At 49.3% G+C, this 25,105-nt stretch overlaps 1 protein-coding gene and 1 long non-coding RNA gene across 2 annotated transcripts in view; both read right to left on the bottom strand.

The window, feature by feature from the left end:
* Positions 1 to 19,674, bottom strand: part of LOC105504403 (neuron navigator 1-like) — a 95,593-nt gene extending 75,919 nt beyond the window's left edge. Inside the window, exons 1-2 of the mRNA XM_011931839.1 lie at positions 18,953 to 19,674; positions 12,829 to 12,963 (exon numbers count right to left, since the gene is read on the bottom strand). Coding sequence (XP_011787229.1) covers positions 12,829 to 12,963; positions 18,953 to 19,674 — 857 coding nt within the window. The remainder of the gene's footprint in view (positions 1 to 12,828; positions 12,964 to 18,952) is intronic.
* LOC105504330 lies at positions 16,613 to 17,383 on the bottom strand. Its single transcript, XR_001000600.1, has 2 exons — positions 17,262 to 17,383; positions 16,613 to 16,956 (listed from the first exon to the last, which is right to left on the bottom strand). It is a non-coding gene; the product is annotated as an uncharacterized LOC105504330 (long non-coding RNA).
* Positions 19,675 to 25,105: the final 5,431 nt, after the last annotated feature.

Below are 25,105 nucleotides of genomic sequence, written 5' to 3'. Positions count from 1 at the left end.
AAAAAAAAAAAAACTCATAAAATTCTCCAGTGTTCACACAAAAGCACATTCTACTTTTGTTGTAAGTCATTTTTAATACAATTGGGTTTTAGTTAGTATGGTATCACTGGTTGCTGGAGACAGTGCTAGGTTTTCTTGTGAGTGGTGGGCAACATGCTAGAACTTTCTCAGAAGAATATATAAGAATCTCATTTATTTTATTTATTTATCTTACTCTATTGCCCAGGCTGGAGTGCAGTGGCACAAACACAGCTCACTGCAGCCTCGACCTCCCTGGGCTCAGGTGATTCTCCCACCTCAACCTCCTGAGTCACTGGGACTACAGATCCACACCACCACACCCAGCTAATTTTTTGTATTTTTTGTAGAGATGAGTGTTTGCCACATTGCCCAGGCTCGGCTTAAACTCCTGGGCTCAAGCCATGTACCTGCCTCAGCCTCCCAAAGTGTTACAGGTGTGGACCACCATGCCTGGAATTTTTTTTTTTTTTTTTTTTTTTTTTTTTTGAGACAGGGTCTCACTCTCCTTGTCACCCAGGCTGGAGTGCAGTGGTGCAATCACAGCTTACTGCAGCCTCGACCTCCTGGGCTACAGGTGTGCACCACCATGCCTGGCTAATTTTTTTTTTTTTTTTTGGTAGAGACAGGGTCTCAGTATGTTGCCTGGGCTGCTCTCAAACTCCTGGGCTCAACTGATCCTCTGGCCTCGGCCTCCCATGGTGTTGAGATTATAGGTATGAGCCACCGCATCTGGCCATGTCTGCTATTTTCAAAGGAAAGCAAGGAGATCAGCATGGCTGGAAAGAAAGGAAGGGAGAGGACAGTGGCAGGGGATGTGGTCAGAGAGAAAATGTGAGGCCTGTACAGAGAGGGCCTTTTAGGTCATTACAAGGGCTTGGCCTTTTATTCCCAGTGAGATGGGAGCCTTGGCAGGATGGGAGCAGAGAGTGATATGACCTGGCTTCCCTCTTGAAAAGGCCACTTTGGCTGCTGTGTGGGGAGCAAATTGCTGGGCTCAAGGGCAGAAGCAGTTGCAGTCACCCAAGTGAGAGATGATGGTGGCTTGGAACTGGGTGGTGACTGTGGTGGCAGTGAGAAGTGGTCAGGCTCTGGATATATTTTGAAGCTGTTAGAATTTGCTATTGGCCAAATGTGGGTGTGTGGAAAAGAGAGGAACCAAGCATGTCCCCCCTAGGATTTAGGCCTGGACAACTCTAAGATTGGAGTTGCCATCAAGATGGGAAGGCTTCAGGAGGAGTTGGTTTTGGAGGTAGAATTAGAGTCCTCTCTTCTCCCTGGCCCCTCTTGAGGCCAAATCCACCTCCTCTAAGCCGCCTTCCCTGACTCTCCCCACGCAGTTCACTGCAGCCACTTTAATCGTTTCCTAATGTTCAGGGCTGTCATTCGTCATTCACCCACTGGTGTTTTCCAAGGATCCATCTTTGATTGAACTTTTTCTCAAAACCCATCCCAGCTCTGTGCACACAGTGGGCTCTCAAAAACATTCGGTGAATGACGATTGATTCAATGAATGAATGCGTGACTCAGAACAGATGTGTAGGGAATTGTAAACAGCAGTGACCTCTTAATATCCCGTGGCAAGACACAGTGCAGCTGGTGTGTGGAATGGAAGCCAAGCTTCTGGGATGGTGGCCCAGCAGCATCTTTTCTCCCTTCCCTGAAGCCCTGGGCCAGAGTGAGGCCAGTGGACCCTTGCCTTGCTCCTTTGAAGGAAGCTCCGGTTCTTCAGAGGAATGACCTTGGGGCATTCAGGGATGAGACCCTCTTCTGCCCCTAAATCTCTGCTCTGCCCAGAGGCATGGGGAGAGTTTCACCACACCTCTGCGAGGCAGGGGGAAAAGTGGGCAAGGTATCCTCACAGCCCAGGCAGTAATCCCAGCTGGGACTTCAGCCCCACCCCCCACTCCCACTTGCTGAAAAAAAAGGAGACACTAGATACAGTGGTCCAATATGGCTGCTCTGGGTGGCTCACACCCCCAGGGCCTCATCCAGGAAGCCTTCCTAGATTGGTCCATTAGCCCAGCCACTGCCTTTGCTTCGCCAGGGCATTGGTAGTTGAGACATTTCTGTGGACACTGCAGGTCCCTGGCTCACCCTCTCTGGCCCCAGAAGACTCCCTGAGCTCAGTGTGGTTGGGGATTTTTCCTCTGGGCTACAGATCAGGTGTGTGGGCTCCAGAGAGAGATTTATTGTCTTCCTGTCTATTGGGGAAAACGAGGCAGAGAAATCTAGAGGCTGGGAGTGGAGCCAGAGGTCATGGGCCTCAGTCTGCCCTCTGGCTCAACTGTCTCGGGGGAGCTTCCAGGAGGGTGGAAATGCCGAGAAATTCTAAGCTACAACTCACATTCCTTGGAGCTCACAGCTGCCTGGACACAAATTCCTATGCCAACAGGGCACGGGTAGAGCAGGGATGAGCCTGCCCGTCGTGTGAAAGGACCGGGGCAGAAATGAGGTCCCTTAGAAGGAAAACAAGTCACCTCTAGTCACACAAGTAAACAAGACCAGAGCCTGAAGCCCATGTCCCCAGCTGGAGGCTGGGACTTCCCAAGCTGGGACAGGGACGGGGCACAGGCCCTCCTTTTAGAGGCAGGGCTCGGGGCTGTGTAGCCCTGGAGAGAGTGGAAACTGGTTGAAGGCTCCTGGGAGGGCCTGTTCCAGACCTGGGAGGGGAGGATAGGAGCTGGAATCCAAAAAACTGGCCCCTCCTTCAGTCAAGGGTTTCTCAGCTAGAAAGTCAGGGGCTAGGGAGGTTTGACTCAGGGCTGGGCTGTTGTTTCTTCCAAGTGTTCCGGCCCCCAGGCTAGAACACAGGACTTGTATTTCTCGTGACTGGTTTCTCAGCAGAGGAGCCCTGGCAGTGCACAATAAGGCATGGTGTTTCTCCTTCCTGTCCTTGGGGAGTGGGGTCCAGATCTCCAAGCTTTGAGACCTCCCTTCTTTTAAAGCCAGAACTCCATGATCTCCTGCAGAGAATCATCTCTCTGACCTGATGACCTAAATGGCCTCCCAGGGAAGGACAGTCTCCCGGCTTCTGCTATCTGGCTGCCTTAGAGGCCAGTGCTGGCCAACATGCAGTACTCAAGCCCTTCCCCACTCTGGCTTCACCTGCTGGTAAACTTGCCCTCTAATGCTTTCCTCTAAATGCCCCTGGTCCAGGTCTGACCCCACCCCTGCACCTTTGCTTTGCTCTGCCCTTTTCCTGAATGCCTTGTGTTATATGAATTCAAATCCAATTCTCCCTTCAAGGCCCAGCTTCAGAGCCACCTCCTCCAGGAGGCCTTCTCAGACTACCCCATCGCACACTGCTCTGCCTTTCCTACCCACTGATTATAGTCAGGGGCCGTGTACCCACATTCTGCCTACTTACATCCCAGAGAGATATCCTCTCCTGCCAGCGGAGTAACCGCCCTACATAGGTTAGCTAGTAAGGGCTCACTGATGCTTGCTGAACTGAAGGACAGGAGAGCATACAGTTACTAAGCACCTCCTATTGCCAGGGACCCTCTTAGACATGTAATGTTCATCATTTCATAAAAGCCTTTGAAGCAGGGGCTATCATTATCTTCATTTTACAGAGAAATACACTTGCCCAAGACCACACAGCAGGCTGCTGGTGGAATCAGAAATTGAATAAAGGTCTGTGTGTGTTCCACATCTTCCCATAACTTCATGCTATTACCATGTAGCTATTTCTAGAGACTTGCTTAATATAATAACTGCATGTGATTCCAAGACATATAGAACCCAACAGCAGGAAAGTCTTGGATCCTGGCAGAGAAAGGGGGACTGGGCATTAGAAGGGGGAGTGAAGAATGGGAAGGAGGGCCCTGACTCTCCTGCCTATCCTGCTGAGGAGCTCCTGTAACCCAGACCTGCTGCACCTGAAGTCTGCATGGGTCTAGGACTGCAGTCACATTAAGACTGCCCCACAGAATCCTGGGAGTGAGAATGTGGCAGAGGAGAGTCTTTCAGACAGAGCTGGTGGTCTGTAGCAACACCAGTTGCTTCATAGCTCAGCCCCATGACCTATGTCCTAGGGCCTTGGTCACTTTCAGTGGAACTGACAGTCCCAACAGGTCAGGATCTTCTGAGGACTTCCCTAATCTCAAGTCTTGGGGATTCTGGGTTGTCTTCTTGATTTGCTATGTGACCTTAAGAGAATATATACAGCTGGTCATCTAAGAAATTGGGTGGGGGTAGGAGCTAGAGAATCTCTGCTCCCTCTGCTCAGGGGCTTCTAGTAGGGAAAGGCAAAAGAACACCTAATCTAGGGTACTCTGACTGAAACTGTACTCATTTAAAATCAGATCCCTGTGCTCTTCAGGGTAATAAAGAGACCAGGATAAGAAGTCCAGATGTTTCCCACATGTGCTTTTCCTGTATGTTGCCATGGCAACTGTCCCATACACACCACTGGGGTGGATATTGCACACTGGGCCCCAGCAGAGCTCTGCACCACCCAGGTACATCGCCCTTAGACCATGACCCACCCAGATCCGTTGTCATGGCAACTGCAGGCCTGGGAGGGAGAACTCCAGGCAGGCAAAGGAAGGAGAGGGTAGGGTGTGTGCCTGTGGCTGTGCCCATGTGTTGGATGGAGACAAGCAAACTCCTTGTGTAAGCATGTGTCCTTCGGGATGGGCAAATCTAGAGTTGAACTTGACCTGTCCATGAAGGATTGGATGTTTTAAGGTCATTAAATCATAACACTAAGAGGGACCTTGGAGATAATCTTATTCTGCAGTAAATCCTCTTAATTCACTGTTGGCCACACAAACCCAACAATCTGATGAGGAAAAGCACGAGGCCCAAACCTGTGGTGACTTTGTCAACAGTGATGACATCACTACCCTAGAACAGAATTTCTTAATCTATGTTCACAGACTGAATTCTGGGGGTTCACAGTACCAGCCATCAAACATAAGCCAAATACTGTGAATATGTCCATTTATCTGGGGGGATATATTGTAATATCAGCTAAATTCTTAAAGAGGTTCTTGACTCTAAAAAAGTAAAGCCAACTGCAAAAGTAATGAGAAGCTTTTACCCATCTGAGTGTGAACCAGCTGGGGCAGATGGTTAAAGAAACTTGGCCTTCTTACTACCCTAGAGAGAAAGATATTCCCATTTTGTGGCTGCACTCATTTTCTCTGCTGGCATCTCTGTGCTTTATTAGAGTTTTGTTAGGTTTTTGAATAAGGCATTAAACCTAACAGAGGAATGCCGTGGACTCATATTTCAATGAATTTTAATAGAATAATCACTGGCAATTACTTGGAATATGAAAATTGCTCTGCAAATGTTAAGAGTATTCATTGGTGTGATGGGTGGGAGTTCCAATGCCATGATGAGAACGTTGCCTTTCACGGGGCCTGATGTCATCACAAGGGGCTTGCCACCTCTGTGCTCCCTCCTGCCTGCATGCAACCTCAGATTCTTCAGCAGGAAGGATGCAGTGAGCTCATGAGGTCAGCTCTTGCCCCTGGACTGTGCCAGTGTTTATATGAACCTCAGGCTGCTCTCCTTCCACTTCCACTGGGGCTGAGCTCTCCTCCTGCCAGGAAGTTCTCTTATTTATCTGACCTCAGTCATTCATACCTCAGGACACTCTCATTTCCTTCTCCTGGAAGGATTTTCTTGAGAGAAGGGACAAATGAGCATTTCTCTGCTCTCCCCTCCTCCCTGGGCTCATCTGGTCTGGCGTGGATGGCCCCACACTTGCTGACCCTTCATAAGTTCTGACCTTTAATTATCTTCTGCTCCCTCTGAAGCCTGGGACTCCCACCACCCAGGAAGGCAGGTTTTTTATTCCTTCCGCCCTTTTCAAGGATGAACATTGTGGCTGGGGTAATTCTCAGCATTTAATCTCTCTGGCTATTGTGTCTGTGTCACCTCACTCTCTTCAACTGCCTCTCCCTGGAGCTCCTTCTGTGTAAGCCTGCCCGCAGCCTTATAGTGGGGAGGGAAGTCTCTCACCAGGGGACCCTAATCCTCTTACAAAGGGGTTTGTGGGGGCATGGGATGGTGTGTTCCAGTTTCTGCCCATTCAGTGGTGCTGCAGGGAGACTTCAGCCTTGGCCGAGACTGGCGTGGAGCCAGCACTTCTTGAGATAAAGCCCCCTCTGCAGGCTCTCTGTCTGCCCTGGGTCTTCCCAGGGAGACCATAGTTCAGAGTTATAAGGAGGGCTGGCCAATCTTTGCCCAGGCATGGGGCAAAGACCTGAGGGGCCAGATCTTCAGAGCTGCACTTGAGGTGAGGCTTACCTGGATTGGCCAGAGAAGTAGGGAGCAGCAGCGGTGGAAGTTTAGCAATTAGTTCCACCTCCCATAGCTGAAATTTGTAACTGCTCCACAGCTCCCTGGAAAACAACCTCTGAAGTTGTATGGAGTAGTCTGATCTGGAGAGATTCCTGTCAACCCGGCCACCTCTCCTTAAGTGTCCTTTTTCCCAGAACCTTTCCATGGCTCATAGACACATGGAGAACTAAACAAGGGGTTGGGATTTTCTAGGAGGAGCTGAAGCAGATCACTGCAGGTTGGAGAGTTGAATCTCTAAAAATCTGCTAAGAGGCTGCCAAGTCCAGGACAGACAGGTATTGGATATAGGGAGTAATTCTCTAGGAAAACCACAGGAGAAAGTTTATCACCTTCCTCATCTGTTCAAGCACTCAGGGCGAAGGGGGGTGGCCCACAGACTGCTGTTGCTTTTAGTCCCAGGAGTGTCATGAGGCTAAAAGCTCTGCTCCTGCTCTTTAGGGTGGGAGACATATTCCAGAGCTGGGGCTTCTCCAGGGCCACTGTGTAGATCATGTACAGCTACACAGGTTGTACAATGCACAGCTCTAGGCTACATCATAAAGCGCCCACAAGTGCAGAAGTCTTCGCCTATTTTGTCCACAAATGTATTCCAAGCTTCTAGAATAGCACCTGGAACACAGTAAGTGCTTTATAAAAAATTGGCAAATGGGCCGGGCATGATGGCTCACACTTGTAATCCCAGCACTTTGGGAAGCCGAGGCAGGCAGATCATGAGGTCAGGAGATCGAGACCATCCTGGCTAACACGGTGAAACCCCATCTCTACCAAAAATAAAAATTAAAAAAAATTATCCAGGCATGGTGGTGGGTGCCTATAGTCCCAGCTACCCGGGAGGGTTAAGTAGGAGAATGGCATCAACCTAAGAGGCGGAGCTTGCAGTGAGCCAAAATTGTGCCACTGCACTCCAGCTTGGGTGACAGAGCGAGACTCCGTCTCAAAAAAAAAAAAAAAAATTAGCAAATGGATATGAATTTCCTCTGGAGTTGGGCAATGCAGAGGTCCTGGTTTTCTTGGTGCAGCAAGAAACAGGGATGCTGGGTCTTGCCAAGATATCTTGATTTCTGGAACCACAATCAGGATCTGGAGAGCAAGGGATTTGTACTGTATGTGGAGCACTCATAGTTGCAAAAACCACGTAGAATCACTCACACACCTTTTCGAGTGGGAGGACCTGAGTCTAAGGTAGCCGTGGGGAAAAGAGGATCCAAGCTGACCAGTCTGCTATTCTTGCCACTCCACTGAAAAGGCTAACATTGGGTCAAATCCACTGCCTTGGGATAAATCCCCTTCCCAGCCAAATATTGTCTTGAAAAGTCAATCTCCTCCCTCCCCCTGTGCTCCTCTAAAGATACAGCATCCAGACCCCTGCAGTTTTGATTTCAAACCCCTCCAGCAGGTACCTTGGATAACCTCACTTCTCTGGCCTCTTCCTTCATGGCCCCTCCCAGAGCCAGGTTGGTGATCCCACAGCCTCTCCTGGCCTCCCTGGAAGAACTCCCAGACTTGAGTCATCTTCCCTCCAGTGAGGTCATGGAACGTATGGTTAAGAGTATGACCTCTGAAGACCAGCTGCATGGGTTCAAATCCTGGCTAGACCACCTTGGGCAAGCCACTTAACCTGTCTATCCCAGTTTCCTCATCTGCAAAGTGAGTGTGGTAATAATATCACTTGCCTCAGTAACAAATAACACCAAACACATATTGAGCAGTTCTTATGTACCAGCCATTCTCCTAAGCACTTTACCAATATCCATGCATTTAATCCTCACAAAACCCTATAAGGAAAGCACTGTTATCATCCCTGATTACAACCAAGGACACGGGGGCACAGAGTGACTAAATAAGTTCCCCAAGGCTACACAGCTAGCAAGGGAGGAAGCTGTGATGCAAGGCAAGTAGGGAGTTAGATTCCAAACCTCATGCAGTTGTTAGAAGGATTAAAGGTGCTTATGACAATGCCTGCTTCACAGTAAGCCCCGGTAAGTGTTGGCTGCTGCTACTAGTGCTGTTATGACCTCCCGTCCCAGTTCTTGGAAGCCTACCAGGTCCTAGATTGCTGCTTTGTTTATCCAACAGGGTCTCCAGAGACCCTCACACTCCCGAGCCACCTCTGCCCCACAATAGCACCAACCTGCTGAAGCTCTGAGAACACGGCTAATATCATCTGCCCCTGAACTCCTGAACTTGTTCTACTTTCTAGTCAATTGTCTGCATGTCTTCTCTCCACGGATGGCTGGGACATAAGGCTCTTCTTGGCCTGGAGGTCCCCAGAGGGTAAAGAACACAGCGGTGTGAACTCAGCATGAAATGACATAGGTTTGGAGTGACAGGGATGCCAGTGGCAGCTTGGGACCTGCTCAGATTGAGGGAGATGTGAGCAGGGACTGTGGCTCACTGATCCCATTTCCTTCCTCATTGCTTGGCAGAGGCTAAGGGAGACTGAGTTGAACTTGGACAGTGTGCGACTGAGTGAGTACAGGGCACATGTACAAACATTGGTGGGCGGCAGATGGGAAGGCAGGGAGTAAGAGAAGAGTGTGGCCTTTTGACAAGCCTGGGATGGAATCCTGGCACAGCCTCCTAGCTAGATGTCCTCAGACAGGTTTTATATAACCTCTCTGAGCCTGACTTTCCTATCCATAACACAGAGTAATAATAACACCTTCAAAGGATTGTATAAGGTATTCACAAAGACTTTACATAAAGCACTTGCCACTATGCCCTGCACATAGTAAGGTGTTCAATAAATGATAGTCATTATTACCATTTAGTTCTTTTTAGTTTTTAAAGAGTCAGAAAGCAGTTGTCCTGGTTTAGTTCACCTGCTAACTTCCTATGCAGTCCTGAGCAAGTCACTCCTCTTCTCTGAGTCTCTTCTCTCCCCCATTGAAAATGAGGCCAAATTTGCGAGATCTATGAAGCTCGTCAGAGCTTTGACTTCCTATGTTCTTTGATGTAAGTCATTTGTAGTCCAGGAATACTTGGATTTAGCTTGAAACCCCCAGAACAAACTCCTCTCCCAAAGAGTAGTTACTATTCCTTGCTCCGGCCCTGGGCATGCTAGCTTTGCAAGTTTCCTTAGAATGAAGACTCTATCCCTGCTCTATTTAAAATCCACAAGGCATGAAAAACTTCACTGTGGCTTAAAGATGGAGCCAACTCAACAAGGGAGAAGAAAGAGGAAGAAAAAGCAAAACAGCCTTAGTATAAAGCCAAACTCCACACTGCCCCACCCATTCTCTCTATATATCAACCCTCCTGTGAGAAAGAGGCAGGGAGGAGGCTCTGGCTTGTTCCCGATGACACATGCTATGATGAGAAAAATATCCCTTCATTGTGGGTCCACTTAGTGCTCATTCAAACATGCCACAAAGTGGAAGTCATTAAGGAATCTGCATAAGCCTTGGGGTGACCTTTCCCAGTCCTCCTGCACACAGCCTCACACACGTGGGCACGCGGTAATGTCAGCCTTGGCTTCTCTTGGCTATCCAAATTAAGACCTGATGGTGGTCTGTGCACTACCCGGTGCTCACTGCGCCCAAAGGGAGAGTGAGCAGATGGGACCCGTGCTGGGCTATCACCAACAGAATCAGATGGGCCAAGGAGGGTCGGGGCACGTGTACAAACATCGGTGGGCTGGGCATTTCCACACTTGCCCTGGGGCAGAGGCAGAAGGAGCAGCTGCTGGTGGATGGCCTTCAGGACATATGAAGAACATCCCCAATGCCTGAGGTTGGAGGCAAGTCATCATGGGATTCTCCTCCTGCTATATAAATACTAGAAAGCCTTATTTGGACTCTATGCCCAGAGTCCAGGCAGATTAAGTAAGAAAGTGGTACAAGGCTGAGAAAGCTCTTTGGCATTCTCCTACTCCCCTCAGAGACTCTGCACTCACCCCCCACCAAACCCATTCAGTGAACTTGGAGGCCAGAGAGGAGCATATTGGGAAAGGAGCAGAGAAAGACTGGTTGGTCTTTCTCAGCTGGTAGAGAAGAAACGGGCTCATAGATGATAAATTTTAGAGCTCTGCAACCACTTACATTGAATTCCTTACTCATTCATTCAGATCATTCCTTCACCAAAATGCTGACCACCAGGCACTGTGCTAGGTGATGGGGGGGGCAAGATGAGTTCATGTTCAGGAAGGGAAGATACATGAGCTTCAAAAAAAGCCCCCAAATCTGCAGCCATCTACAAATTGATATGGAAATAACATGATCAATAACTGTGAAATAACTATGCTGGATTCTGTGAATTATATAAATATTTGATGGAGTACTCTCCAAAGCACCCAATTCTCCTATAAAATGGGATAATAAGCTCAGCGCCTTCCTCATGCCATGGGGCCTAGCAAGGGAGGCAGGACCGACTGGCTGCCTTATCAACCCCTATGGGGCAGGTCACTGGGCACAGCTTCTGGGATCCCAACAAAATCTCTAGAAAAGTCTCACTAGAGTGAATCCCTGGGCCGTCAACATCTTGAAGGCAGGTCAAAGTCTTATTTGTCTTTTACCCCAGTGTCAAGCACAGTGTTCAGCACAAGGCAAACACTCACTGATGGTTTGTAGATTGAATGAAGGAATACATGAATGAATGAGTCATGTCATGCCCCCAAGTGACTTTGGGAGTGAGAGGGCAAGGCATAAAATGAAACCCTTCTGTTGCCTCCTGTCTTCCTCTCTTCTCTATTTTCTTCAAGCTCAGAAGAGCACAGCCTCTTCCACAAGGCAAGCAAATCCCAAATCTCTCTCCCCATCCAACCCATCAAAGAGCTCGGCGTATCCTCGGCAGAGATGGGTCACCATGACAACTAGCTAGCACCAGAGCAGAGGCAGTGCTGTGAACCCTGCTTCCCTTCCCTAGGAGCCTTGGAGAAAACCAGTGTTTCTCACTTTTCTGGTAAAGCCCTCCTCCAAAGGTTCCCCAGCATTCTGTCCCCCTAGAGGAACCCAACCGTGATCTAGCAGACAGTTTCACATCTAACCAGTGAGGGTGGTCTTCCAGCTGACAAGCCTGGGGGATTCCTAATGCTAGTCTGAAGCAGACGTTAAAAGTAAAAGTCCTCTCATCAACTCATCGGATAATAATCGTGAACGAGCGCTGGGTTAGGTGCATGGAGATCATTAGGCTCTAACAATGTGGCATCCACATGAGGAAGCCATTACGCTAACAAAACTGCAAATGTAAAAATAGAGCTCCACATAGTTTCCTGGTTACCACATTCTAATTCTGATGACTTTTCAGTGCCAGAGAACTTTGGTTTCCTTTTGTTCCCTGCCATGCCCTGGTTCTCCTGCATGTATACTTATTGTGGGAGGAGATGGCTTGCTTTGCAAATGTCCAGTCTTTAACCCATAACCCTCCTCCACAAGGCTTGTCATGGACGAATGAGTGTTGCTGCTGTTTTTAGGGTTGCAGTGGCTCCAAGATCACTGCTATAGACCAGGTCTAGGAAGGGCTCAAAAGGTTCCAGCTCCCAGGCCAAGAAGGGAAATCCGGTCACCTGCCCAGCAGGGCACAGAGAAGACAGAAGCAGTACACCATCCTGTTCAATGATCTCAGGGTCAGGCTGTGTTCTAAGCCCCAGTTTTGCCCCGCTGGAGCAGGGCACTGAGACAAAGCTGGGAGACAAACCCTCTGGACAATCTCAGGTTTGTGAAAAGGAAATTCATTACTTTGTGAGGCAAGCTTCACTTTGGCAAAGTAAAGGATTGACCTGGTTCCCTACAGTGTGCAGCCTCGTGTACCCCTGGTGTGAATCATAGCCATCCTCTAGATACTTTTTCAGTGTTGTAAGAAAATCAACACACGTTCCTAAGTGCTGCTGAGTTTTGAATCTGACCCACTTAGGGCCTGACCTACGGTACCTAAGACACTCACTCATCCATGCATCATTCATTTATTCAGAGACACTGAGCACCTGAGGATGCACCCGGGACCATCAGTGCCTCTGCCCTTATGGAATATTGCTGTATTTGAGATTTAGGGATCTTCCTGGTGAATCTCACATTCCTGAGGCTCAGGTGATATGTCGTGACTACAGGATGACACAGGGAAGGGGACATGTGTGGGAGTGGCCTGTTAAAAGTGGTTCTGGGAGGGGAAGCACTGTCAGGCAGCAAGCCAAATGGCTCTGGCCTGCCTCCCTAATTCCAGCACCTTCATTTTTCAACCTGGGCACCACTCAGAACCTGGCTTTCACTCCTAGCTTGTTACTTTTGTGTCACGACTTCTCACATGACACACACATGCAGTGACTCCCAGAGCCTGGACATCAGATAAACATGGCACCCCCTGGCCACTTTCCTATGCTGCCCCTGAAGGGCTCCTGGGTTTGATGGAACAATCCTGGGTTGAGTCAAGCATGATGAAAACTCAAAGTGCAATTCACAGGTTGATGTGAATGACATCCTTGTCAAGAGATGGACCCATCCAGCCTAGGTCACTTCTTCTTCCACGTGGGTAGTCCTAGCGCAGTGGCCTCCCGACCCTAGGAGGAAATCTCCCCCAGAGCACTTACCCATGCAGGAGAAGCTCTCCTCAGTCTCATGGAGGGGCTCAGTGTAGCCATCAAGGGCCCAGCTGCCCTGGGAGAAGGGGCCAGGTTTCTGGTCAGTTTGCAACCTGTGGGACCAAGAAAGGGTAATCACTCATGGTAGAGGTTTCCTAGTCTCTAAGCCCCTCCATGGGGCTAAGAAAACCCTCTTAGAACTTGGTTCTTCTTCTCTGATAGTGCCCTGCACCACTCAGGGCCAGTCCCTCCCTGATGGGTATGTGCACACACCTGCCCTCCAGCAGGCAGCAGGCCTTCTGTGCAAAGTTGTGCCAGACAGGGAGCCCCAGAGGACACTGGGATGCCCGATGCTTGTCACCCCTTGCCGTTCTACAATCTACCCATTTCCCAGGAACGTTATCACTTATAGGGCAGAGGGATACCCTAGCAACTCCAGGCCTTGGGTCCTTTGGCTTGCCATGATCCTTGCCCTCAGGATGAGCAGTATGTACAGCCCTGTACATACACACAGGGAAGAGCTCCCTCTGAAGCTGAAGTCACTGATTCCTGGCAGCACAGGGGGCACACAGGCTTTGGGCTTGCTCGTAGTCCAGGCAGCTGGTAGGTCAGGAAAGAAGCAGGAGTAGGCTCAGCTGCAATCACATTGACTCCCAGGAGGACAAGTCTCTTGCTGGGCCCGCTGTGGTAGCAGGAAGGAAGGGTGAGGTCTCTGGGCACCAGCTCCCAAGTGCACACAGACCTCTGAGCACAACCTCAACTGTACAGTTGCTCCCAGGAACAAAGGCTGTGGGAGCTTTCATTATAGGCAATTACCCTAGGCTCTGGGAGCTGGCCCGCCCACCCATCCGCCCGCTGTCTCCAGTTAAATGGAGCCTTTGGCAGCTTGGCAGGAGGGGGAGGGGAGGGCTGTGCAGGCAGGAGGGGAAATTGAAGGGCTGGGCCATGGAACCCTGAGAGTCTCCAGTGCCACTGAGATTGTCTTTCTTTCTCTCCAGTTTTCACTTTTTTCAGTGCCTAGATGGCCGTGACTCTGGGCTCAATTTTGCCATTAACTCACTGTATAACCTGGAGTAGATCTCTTCTCCTCTCTGGGTCTGGCTTTCATCATAGGGTGAAAAGATGCCCCGCCAAGGCTGGGATCAGTTTTACGGTCTAGGGTTGTGAGGTGTTTGCTGCTTCTGCTCAGCTTTTTCTAAGCTATTTAAACCGTGCTGAGCTCTTTTGTATCTCAGGTCCCTTGGGTGAATGCTGGGTGTAGGGCAGGGTGGGGTGTCCTTAGAGAAAGCAGGAAGCCTCATCCTGGCCCCTGGGGGTGTTTGGTATGATGGGGACAATCACCATGTACTACTGTCTCTCTGTCTTTTTTTTTTTTGACACAGGGTCTCACTGTGTCACTCAGGCTGGAGTGCAGTGGTGTGATCAAGGCTCACTACAGCCTTGATTCCCTGAGCTTAAGTGATCCTCTCACCTCAGCCTCCCAAGTAGCTGGGACTACAGGCTCAAGCCACCATGCCCAGCTGATTTTCATATTTTTTGTAGAGATGGGGTTTTGCCATGTCTCCCAGGCTGGTCTCGAACTCCTGAGCTTGAGATCTGCCCACCTCAGCCTCCCAAAGTGCTGGAATTACAGGTGTGAGCCACTGCACTGGGCTCTTACTGTCAATTAAATGTCTGTCCAAGTACATGAGTGCCAAGGGGATAAAGAAAGACTGGGGTTGGTTGGTTTCTTGGAAGAAATTAGAATGGACCTGGGATTTTGAAGCAGAGGATGCAACATACTGGTGAGAAAGTAACAGAACATTCTACTAGGGAGAGGGAATTTTATATAATGTGTCAACTGTTTCATTGATTAACATCATATATGTGAAGACCTAAGCACAGTGTCTGGGCCAGAGCAGGTATGCAATAACCAGCGTTAAAAATAGGAATAGGCAGCCAGGCGCGGTGGCTCATTTCTGTAATCCCAGTACTTGAGGTGGGGGTGCTGAGGCGGGCACATCATTTGAGGTCAGGAGTTTGAGATCAGCCTGGCAAACACGGTGAAACCCCACCTCTACTAAAAATACAAAAATTAGCTGGGCTTGGTGGTGCATGCCTGTAATCTCAGCTACTCTGGAGGCTGAGGCAGGAGAATCGCTTGAACCAGGGAGGTGGAGGTTGCAGTGAGCCGAGATTGTGCCACTGTACTCCAGCCTGGATGACAGAGTGAGATCTAATTTCAAAAAAAAAGAAAAAAGAAAAATAGGAATAGGCCAGGGTGGTGGCTCACAACTGTTAATCCCAGAGCTGTGGAAGGCCGAGGCAGGGGGATCATTTGAGCCCAAAAGTTTGAGGTTACAGTGAGCTATGATTGTGCCATTGCACTCCAGCCTGGAGGGCAGAGCAGGGCTGTCTCCAATAAATAAATTAAAAACTAAAAATTAAAAAAGGAATAGTTACAGTCATCATTATTGTGCCATTATATGATGCAAGAGCGGGTGAGGTTGCATCAGTCATATAGGCCAGAAACTCCAATAGCAGAAACATTGAGGACGGCAGGCTTTATCTCTAATCTCAGTCAGCTCTGTATTTTTATCCACATCTTCCTCTACCTCTCTAAACATGGCCAGGTCTCCATGTCCACCTCACTTCTCAACCTGAATGGACAGCACTGTGTATTCTAGAAGTCAGGCAGAGGTTGAATCAGAGAGAAGAAAATTGCAGTAGTGACACCAGTAACCCTACGCATCTTATACCACTAACCATACTTCCAATTGAAGTCCGACCCAAGGCCCACCCAATGCAGGAAGAAGAGAACTGTTGGGGGTTAGGGAAGTGGTAGAGGGTGCATTGGCAGTTGGGAAAAGTCAGGAAGGGCTGCGGTGAAGCTGCTGTGGCTCTTTTCCAGGATAGCAGGGAGGGATGAGGTTGAGGATGTGATGGAATTAGATGTGTGAGACCGGGGTCTTCTGAGAGCAGACGGGGCATTGCACCTTCTCTGGGTCCAAAGGGAGGTGGTGGATGACAGGAGATAAGCTTCACTGAGAAGGCCACACCCAGGCCCTTGAAAAGAAAGGGCTGTGGAGGATGGGGCAGGGGAGAAGATGGCTGCAGGATTCATTCCCTGGAGAAGCAGGTCAGCCATGACCAGGCTGGAGATGGCGAGGGAAGCAGGTGACCTCTGCTTCTGCATTCCACTGGGGCTTTGCAGAAGACCGAGATCCTGGGGCGGGTGGTGGGGAGGGAGGAGAGATTTCCATGAAAACACAATGTTTGTGGATTCTAGGGAGCAGATGGCACCTCCTTGGCTATGAAGCTCGGAAGGGTGGCCCAGCCTGGCCCTTGGCAGAGCTGCCATAGCAGCAGCTCTAGGCCCTGCAGACTGTGCTGGGTGCCTGCCCATTGGCCTGCAGCATCTTGGAGGGTCCTCGGTCTTAATCTAACTCCTGCTTGTGCCATGACCTTCTCTCCAACCCTCATCCAGAGCCTAAAAGTGGCAAGGTCTAGGAGGTGGGGTGGTGTGACACATTTCCATTTCTGTTTAAAATGCAAACATGCAACAAATGTTTGCTGGATGACTGAAACATGGTTCTGTTTAAGCTGCATTAAAATATTTGGATGAATAATTCTGACCTCTTTGGAAAATGTCAGGTTCCGAATGTACCAGAGGACTTGTAAGGTAGATAATGTAAAATCTTAAACAATTTAATGCCTAGACACTTTTTCCCAAAGAATGAATTCAAAATGAAGGGAATCAGGTAGGAGAAGAAAGCCAAAGAGTCACCAGGGAAACATTTTACTAATTGGAAAAAGGCCACTCAAAGGAAGGCCTGCCCTGCATTTCTGCTTCTTGAGTTCTCTCCTCAGCTGCAGAATCAAAGTGAAGAAAGTCACAAGGGACATAAGTGAGTTGCCCCTTAGGAAAAGAAGCATTGGTGCACTTTGCAGGCAGTACAGTCAGGCAGAAGATATGCTTTGAGAGCCAGGGGTCACCCTGGTAAGAGCTCCCTTTGGCTGTGGAGTCAGTTAGAATTCTTGCAATAACAGGGAGTTCACTGCCTTGCAGTCAATTTGTAATCCTCTGTAGTTTTTGGAAAGTTCTTCATCTTGAGACTCAGATCTGTCTTGAACTAACTTTTTTTTTTTTTGAGATGGAGTCTCGCTCTGCCGCCCAGGCTGGAGTGCAGTGGCCGGATCTCAGCTCACTGCAAGCTCCGCCTCCCGGGTTTATGCCATTCTCCTGCCTCAGCCTCCCGAGTAGCTGGGACTACAGGCGTCCGCCACGTCGCCCGGCTAGTTTTTTGTATTTTTTAGTAGAGACGGGGTTTCACCGTGTTAGCCAGGATGGTCTCGATCTCCTGACCTCGTGATCCGCCCGTCTCGGCCTCCCAAAGTGCTGGGATTACAGGTTTGAGCCACCGCGCCCGGCCTTGAACTAACTTCTAACCACCACGGTGATGAGTCAGGTCTTTGGAGCTGCACCAAGTAAATCTAATTCATCTTACAACATGACAGCCCTTCAAATATTTGAAAACAGTGCTCAGACCCTCTCTAAGCCTTCTGTTTCCAAAGCAAACTTCTTCAGTTCCTTTCATCATCCTATAGCACCTTTTTTGATCCCCCAACAACACGTCAGTCTTGCTCTACATGTGTTTTTGTATGTCAATGTCCTTTTAAAATGTGGTGTTCACAACTGAATGTAACAGTCTAAATGAAGCCTAAACACGTGCAGAGTGTATTGGGACCATTCACTTCCTTGTCCTGAACTCCAAAGGCCTAGTCCTGTAATATTAAATTGCATTCAATTTTTCAGAGATTAAGATACACAAATTGCCTTCTACTGAAGGTTAAAGCTCCTAGTGGTTCTCTACCCCCACCTCCAGCCGCTTTGATGCCTCAGAGGTCCCTGGTGTGTAGGGGATGATGTACAAGTTTTTCTACACCCAAAATATAAGTGAGAGTTTCTCCTTCCATTAGGATAGGGTAAAAAATACAGGAAGTTAGTTTAGTCAGGAAGATACTTAATTTGCATTTGGGCATTTCTAAACTATATAATAATTAGTAATTAAAATTTAGTGTACTTACTGAAGTCATTTTAGTATAACTATATTTTTATTAAAAAGAAAAAAAAAGCATAGTGGGCCTGGCGTGGTGGCTCACACCTGTAATCCCAGCACTGTGGGAGGCCAAGGTAGGCGGATCACGAGGTCAAGAGGTTGGGACCGTCCTGGCTACCATGGTGAACCCTGTCTCTACTAAAAATACAAAAATTAGCTGGGCTTGGTGGTGCGTGCCTGTAATCTCAGCTACTCTGGAGGCTGAGGCAGGAGAATCGCTTGAACCAGGGAGGTGGAGGTTGCAGTGAGCCGAGATTGTGCCACTGCGTTCCAGCCTGGGCGACAGAGTGAGATCTATCTCAAAAAAAAAAAAGCAGTGCCTGAAAAAAACTGGAGATACTAGCTTGTTGGCCATCTTGTTGTGAATACTGGCCTGGCCACCTCCACCAACAATGATAGCAACACCTGTCTAAGAAGCATTACTAATTCCTGATATGCCAGGCACATAAGCAGATACGCACAAGGCACTATAGCAAGTGGAGTGAGCAAGTGAGTGAGAGACAGACAGACAGGTACAAGGTATTATGAGTGCAACAAGCAGTGTAGATTTTACTTACCAAGTAAAGGCGCAGTGCCCAAGCCAATAGAGTTGGTCTAACTCACAGTGTTGGCAAATGTCCCACAATGAATTGGGAGAGACTGAGGCTACCTATGTATCTAGCTGCTTAAGCTTCCAAGACACCCCAATCTGTATGTTGTTCCAGAGAACAAAAATGGACATTTTAGGGGTACCCTCCTTATGAGCCTCTTTTTGTTGTGGATTCCCCAGAGTTGAGAAAGATCAGAGCTTCCATCACTGTCCCCTTTTAGAGTCCCAATCCCATCTCAGCTCTCCAAACCCCCAACTCTATAGGCCTCCATCTACCTAACTTCTTTTTGTATCTCCTGGGGCCCTCTGGCCTTTACCAGCCACTGATCATCAGGGTCCCTGTCCTCTTCTGGCTTGTCCCTTGGTCCTAGCATGGCTCTTCCCCCTTCCCTCCCTGCCTGCTCCCCAGCTCACCTGTACTGGAAGGGAGCCACGGTGGCTGTGACTGGCTGACTCTGCTGATGGACCGAGGAGAAGCTAATGGCCCCCGGAGAGGGAGAGGGGCGCTTGCCCTGCGCTGGGCTGCAGACTGGCGAGGAAGCCCATGAAGCTGCCCGCTCATCAGGCTCCAAAGACCTGGGAGTCCCAGAACTTTTGTAGTTTATATCTCTTTGGTCTTTTCCTGGGCCGCTTGGAGGCTTCCGAACTTCCGGAGCCCCTGGTATTTGAGTTTCTCTGTGAAAGCTCGTCCGAGAAGGGCTTCTGCCCCGGGTCTGGCAGACTGGAGTCCCTTCCTGGGCTTTCTTCTTCTTTCCCTGGGTGCTTTGTCTCTCCCCAATTCTTCCGGATCCAGCCCCGCTGGAGAGGACTGCTTTCGGGGTTGTCCTGGGACTATTCCATGGGGAGCTGGAGGAGCCTTCCCCATCCTCGGCTGACTCCCTCACAGATCCAGCAAACTTGGGAGAGCCTCTCCCCCGGGAGGCCCTAGGAGAGGAGTTTCTAGAAGGACCTGCAGCCTTTCCCAGTCTGGGGGAGGCCGCTCTCTGTGGGCTCAGGGCCAGGCTGGCCTGGCGCGGCCGCAGCTGGGGAGAAGCGCCCGGTGTAGGAATCCTGGTCTGGGAAGAGGCACGAGGCACCGGGATGGAGGAGGCGTAGTGAGGGCGGCTGGCGGGATTCACATTGGCCATCCCATTCATGGTCTGCAAGGCTGGAAGGGTGGGCTACTGTCCTGCAGGGAGGAAGGGCAAAAAAAGACCGTCAGGCACATCTCCAGAGCTTCCATCTCTGAGTGTAGAAAGAGGATGTTGGGGTCTGTGGGGAGGCTCGAGCACCCAGGCTGGGCACTGGCACTCCTGGTTCGCATTGTGACTGGGTCACTGGCTACCTGCTAGACTCTGGGCAAATCCCTTTTCCTCTCTGCTCTGAAAAGCTGTTATGAGGCTCATCTGCAAGCAATATGGGAAAGTGCTTTGTGAATTGCAATGTGCTGTACAAATGGGCTTCATTTGACTTTCTTTGACTCTGTTCCTGTTCACTGATCGGGGACAGACTCTCCTCATATCTCCTCCCCCTCAGGCCTTTCCTAGTACCACAAGTCTAGAATGTCCTCCACACTAAACAAATTTCCTCACGCTCTTAGCCTCTGCCTGCATGTTCCTTACACTCATCACTGCAGCTGACCCCTGGCTCTCCTCCTAGGACACTCTCCAGTGCAGTGCAACCTTCTTCCACATGCTGTTAGGGCCCAAGGGTGGGAGGTCCAATCACAATCCCCCCAGATTATAAACTTGTAAACTGGCAAATGCTGACCCTTGAGGCTCCTGCCATTCCCTGGACCCTCCCTACTGTCCCCACCCCCATAGTCACTGGGCATTTGGCACTTGTCTCACAGTCTTCCTCTCTAGCCCATTCCCTACTCACCTCCCTCCCTGGCAAAACTGACCTCTGCACCTCCTGCCACCCTCCTCTGAAAGAAACGTGTCCCATGTTTAGTTCAAGGCAGTTCCTTGTGCAGGCCCTGTCAACAGCACTTGATCTCCTCTCTTTCAGACCTTGACTCACTAATTATCCCCTTCTGCCTTCACCAGCTTCCCCTCCTAGCCATGTTAATTAATGAATTAATCACTTCCATTTCAAAGGGAATTTAAAGCAGTTTACAAAGATACATACAATCAATTCCAGATAGATTAAAGAGTTAAAGGTTAAAAAATGAAGCCATAAAAAAATTTTTAGAACACATGCATGAACGTTTCCGTAATTTTGTTGTGGGAGAAGCCTTTCAAAGTACCACATCAAAGGAAGAAATCATAAAGTAAAACACTGATAGATGTGAGTGCATAAAAATTAAAACCTCTATATGGGCAAAAAACCTTTTCAAAAGGTTCGAGACATCAATAAACTATAAAAATACTTGCAACAGGCCAGGCGCGGTGACTCACGCCTGTAATCCCTGCACTTTGGGAGGCCAAGCGGGTGGATAACCTGAAGTCAGGAGTTCGAGACCAGCCTGGCCAACATGATGAAACCCTGTCTCTACTAAAAATACAAAAATTAGCCAGGCATGGTGGTGTGCATCTGTAATCCCAGCTACTCGGGAGGTTGAAGCAGGAGAATCACTTGAACCCGGGAGGTGGAGGTTGCAGTGAGCTGAGATTGCACCACTGCACTCCAGCCTGGGCAACAAGAGCAAAACTCTGTCTAAAAAAAAAAAAAAAAAAAAAAAAACTTGCAACAAGTATGAAAAACAAGGAATTAATACCTTTACACATACGGAGCTCTACCAAATCAATATTTAAAAGCAAACACCCCGTAGAATAAAGGGCAGGCGGGGCACAGTGGCTCACACCAGTAATGCTAGCACTTTGGGAGGCCAAGGCGGGAGGATCCCTTGGAGTTTGACACCAGCCTGGGCAACATGGTGAAACCTTATCTCCACAAAAAATAAAAAACAAAAAATCAAAATTAGCTGGGTGTGGTCATGTGTGCCTGTAGTCCCACTACTTGGGAGGCTGAAGCAGGAAGATCGCTTGAACCTGGGAGGTGGAGGTTGCAGTGAGCTGAGACCATGCCACTGCACTCCAGCCTAGGTGACAGAGTGAGACCCTGTGAACAAGAAAACTGCAAAAGAATAAATACAACTGGCCAAAACAAAACAAAAACCAAAGACTTTATTAGAAATTGAAGAGATGCAAATTAAATAAGTTATCATTTGTTGCTATTAAATGTACTATATCATAGCAAATTAAAATATCCAGTGTTGGTAAGAGTATATGGCTATGAGGCTGGGTGCGGTGGCTCACACCTGTAATCTCAGCACTTTGGGAGGCTGAGGCGGGCGGATCAACTGAGGTCAGGAGTTTGAGACCAGCCTGACCAACATGGCAAAACCTCATCTCTACTAAAAATACACACACACACTAAATAGCTGGGCGTGGAGGCACATGCCTGTAGTCCCAGCTACTAAAAAAACTGAGGCAGGAGAATTGCTTGAACCTGGGAGGCAGAGGTTGCAGTGCATCGAGATTGCACCACTGTGCTCCAGCCTGAACGAGAGAGCGAGACTGTCTCAAAAAAAAAAAAAAAGTATATGGCCCCCATACACTGCTGTGGGAACAATGCCAAACCTAAAAATGTATGCTAGGAAAATGATTACAGATGGGAGCAATCATTGTATATATTTTCATTATGTACAATGAAAAAACTCAGTTTGATTCTCAAAGGGTGAATTGGCATTGAATGAAGACAAAGGCAAAAGACATTCTGGACAGAAAAGACCACCAAAGCATGGCCGGTTTCCTTGAGATCCCTGGGATCCCCCCTTTCATATTGTGGAGAAAGCTGTAAGCAACCACACAGAATTGTTTATGGCTGTTGCTGACCTTTCCCTGACCTTTGACTCTGTGGTCTGGGACCAGTTACAGACTAAGCTATAAGAAGTCAATGTAGACCCTTAAGCACTTATGGATTTCTAAAACTCCAGTTTGAAATGACCATGACAGCCAGGGCTTATTGGATTGCTCTGCAATAAATGAAATAATTTCCACAAGAAATTATTCTACAAGGGAAGTGCTATGACCCCCTCATCCTTTTCTCTAATTTGCACTTTAACGATTTGATATTTTTATTTGGTGAGGTAAAGCAACCTCATCCTACCCAGCAGAAGAAGGGTGGCAAAGCCATGTGTGCCCAGGGAATTACCACCAGCTCGCCTCTGCTTCTCCAGTGGCTGCCCATGGCCTAGGCCTGGAGGGCCACACCCAGGGCTTGCCTGCCTCCTGCCTCTTCCTCATCTAGCTCATGCCATTCCCTGCCCACCCACCAGAACACAGACTGGGAGACCCTATGATTCACCCTCTACTTGGCCACAGTCTCCCATGAAGGGCAGGCACCCTATCCAGCCCCCAGTCCCAGCATGCCAAGCACAACCCCACAGAAGAGACAGAAAAGGACTTTCATAAACGAAACTTAGAGAGTGAAAGCAGGTACTACTACTGCAGCCGTGAGAATCTGGGTAAATTATTCAACCTCTGCATGTCCGTCCACTCTGCAAAATGAGGACAGGACAACATCTAGGAGCTGCAGTTAGATGGAGAAGCAAGTACTCTTTAAGACCAGAAGAGAGTACCATGCTTAATCCTGGCTTCGGGCCAGTAGTCAGAATTCTTTCCCAGTAGAGATGAGAGTGGATTGACTTTGTTACCCTCCTTCTATCTAGCCACCCCTCTACTGGTCAGTCATGTGCATCTGTGACAATGCCAAGCAGGACTGGAGGTAAAGTGTGGACCTGCTCAGAGACTCATGTGGGCCCCAAGCTGCTGACCTTGGCCTGTAACACCAAGATAGGCTATACACTGACTGTATAGCTAACCAGCTTGCTACCCATGAGAAGGGCCTTAGACCACTGACCCATTGCAGCCACACCCCTGAGATTTCAGCATTCCCAGGTTCAATTCCCTGCACTGACAATGTGCCACATGGCCCTTGTGCTTCTGCCCTCTGCTTACAATCCCCGCCAAATCCCAGTGTGCGGACCAAAGCCAATTATACACCCTAGACTGTCCCTTCTGGGAGCTACATTGGTAAGAGAATCCAGAACTAAATCTCAACTCTACCTTCATCTCTCCTGGGAGTCCCTCTGCAATTCAGGTTGTGTTGTCCAATAACCACCCCCCACCAAGAGCCCAACTCACCTACATTGTCCTCCATGCATCCCTGGGCTCCCAGCCCCTTGGCTCAGACTTCCCCCAGGCCCTATGGCTAGGGTTGGCCGGATTTCCAGCTAAGAGAGCCCTAAGGCTGAGGAGGCTGCGTCTCCCTCACTTGCTAATGGAGCAGACGCAGTTGCTGCTTTTCCTGCATCATCATTTTTTCAAAAGCTCGATGGGAGGAGGATTTAAAACATTCCCATGGTAGGTCACAAGAGCCCTGCCCCTCCCTCTCCACTGCAGTTGGGGCCCTGCTCTCTCCTCCTTCTGCAACTTGATAGCCCTCACCTAGACTGCGAGGAGGAGGCACATGGGATGTGACAACCATTGCCCCAGGTGGGAGCCTGGGAGGATCAGACCATCTTTGGGGTGGTGGAGGAGGGCTCCCCAAACAGTGAGTTATTTTAGCCTGGGTGGGCAAGGGGTCATGAAGGAGCTTTCCTGGTTTGCCTTCGGAGTGAGAACCCACAGGTATTTAGCATCTTTAAGGACACCTGGCAGATGCTTCTGCCCTAGACAGAGTAACAGTCTCCTGTATTGAGACATCGTTTCTAGTTCTTAGCAACAACCTTACAAAGTAAGCTTTAGTACCCCTTTCACAGGTAAAGAAAATGAGGTGGAGAAGGTTAAGTGAGCTGCCCAAGGACACACACAGCTAAAAAGCGGCAGAGTGGTGTGACTCAAATGCAGACGGACAGGACTCTGAGGCTCAAGGGTGGATCCCCTTGGCCACACCCGCTGAGAGCATATCCACACTCCACCTACACGCCCCCAACCTCCATGATCAACTCTGACTGGTGTTGCTCTGACTGGAACTTGGGGCCTTCCAGAGATAAGAGTTGGGGATGGGCAGGGGGGATCCAATTTACAGGGTGGAAACCAGAAGAGAAGAAAATCAGTCATAGGCAGCTCTGGGGGAGGCCTCTTTTCCCTCTCTCACTCTCCCAGCATGCTGGAGATCTGGCTAGCTTTCCCCAACCGCCTTATATGCTGTTTGCCTTTGGTGGTACTGGGGGTCACTGTGGTACAGGGGCATTGCCCGTGTGAGACTGTAGGCAACACGCATGGCAGGGGGAGAAGATAGGCCTCATCCAGCCCGGCTGCAGGTTTAATATCCCTAGTTAGTGGCAAGTGGCACGCCTGGGTTGGAGTGGGGATTGAGGAGGAAGACGGGAATTTCAGGTCTCTGGCAGCAGGGGTGGGGTGGCTGGGGAGGGAAGGGGAGAGAATACACATGGGGAGTGGGATTTCAGCTGAGGCCCATGGACGAGGATGCCTCCAAAGCTGAAAGGTGAGGCCTCTGCACAGGTTATCTCTCCTAGGACCTAGACATGCCTGCTGGCTACAGCACCCAGTTTACGTTCTTAACGGACCAAATGATTTGGGAGACATCATGCTTACTCTGAAGCTCTGTTTCCCTTCC

The sequence above is a fragment of the Colobus angolensis genome, unplaced genomic scaffold (genome assembly GCF_000951035.1).
Source record: "Colobus angolensis palliatus isolate OR3802 unplaced genomic scaffold, Cang.pa_1.0 Scaffold91, whole genome shotgun sequence".
Lineage (NCBI taxonomy): Eukaryota > Metazoa > Chordata > Mammalia > Primates > Cercopithecidae > Colobus > Colobus angolensis.
This window is presented reverse-complemented; position numbering and strand designations above follow the sequence as displayed.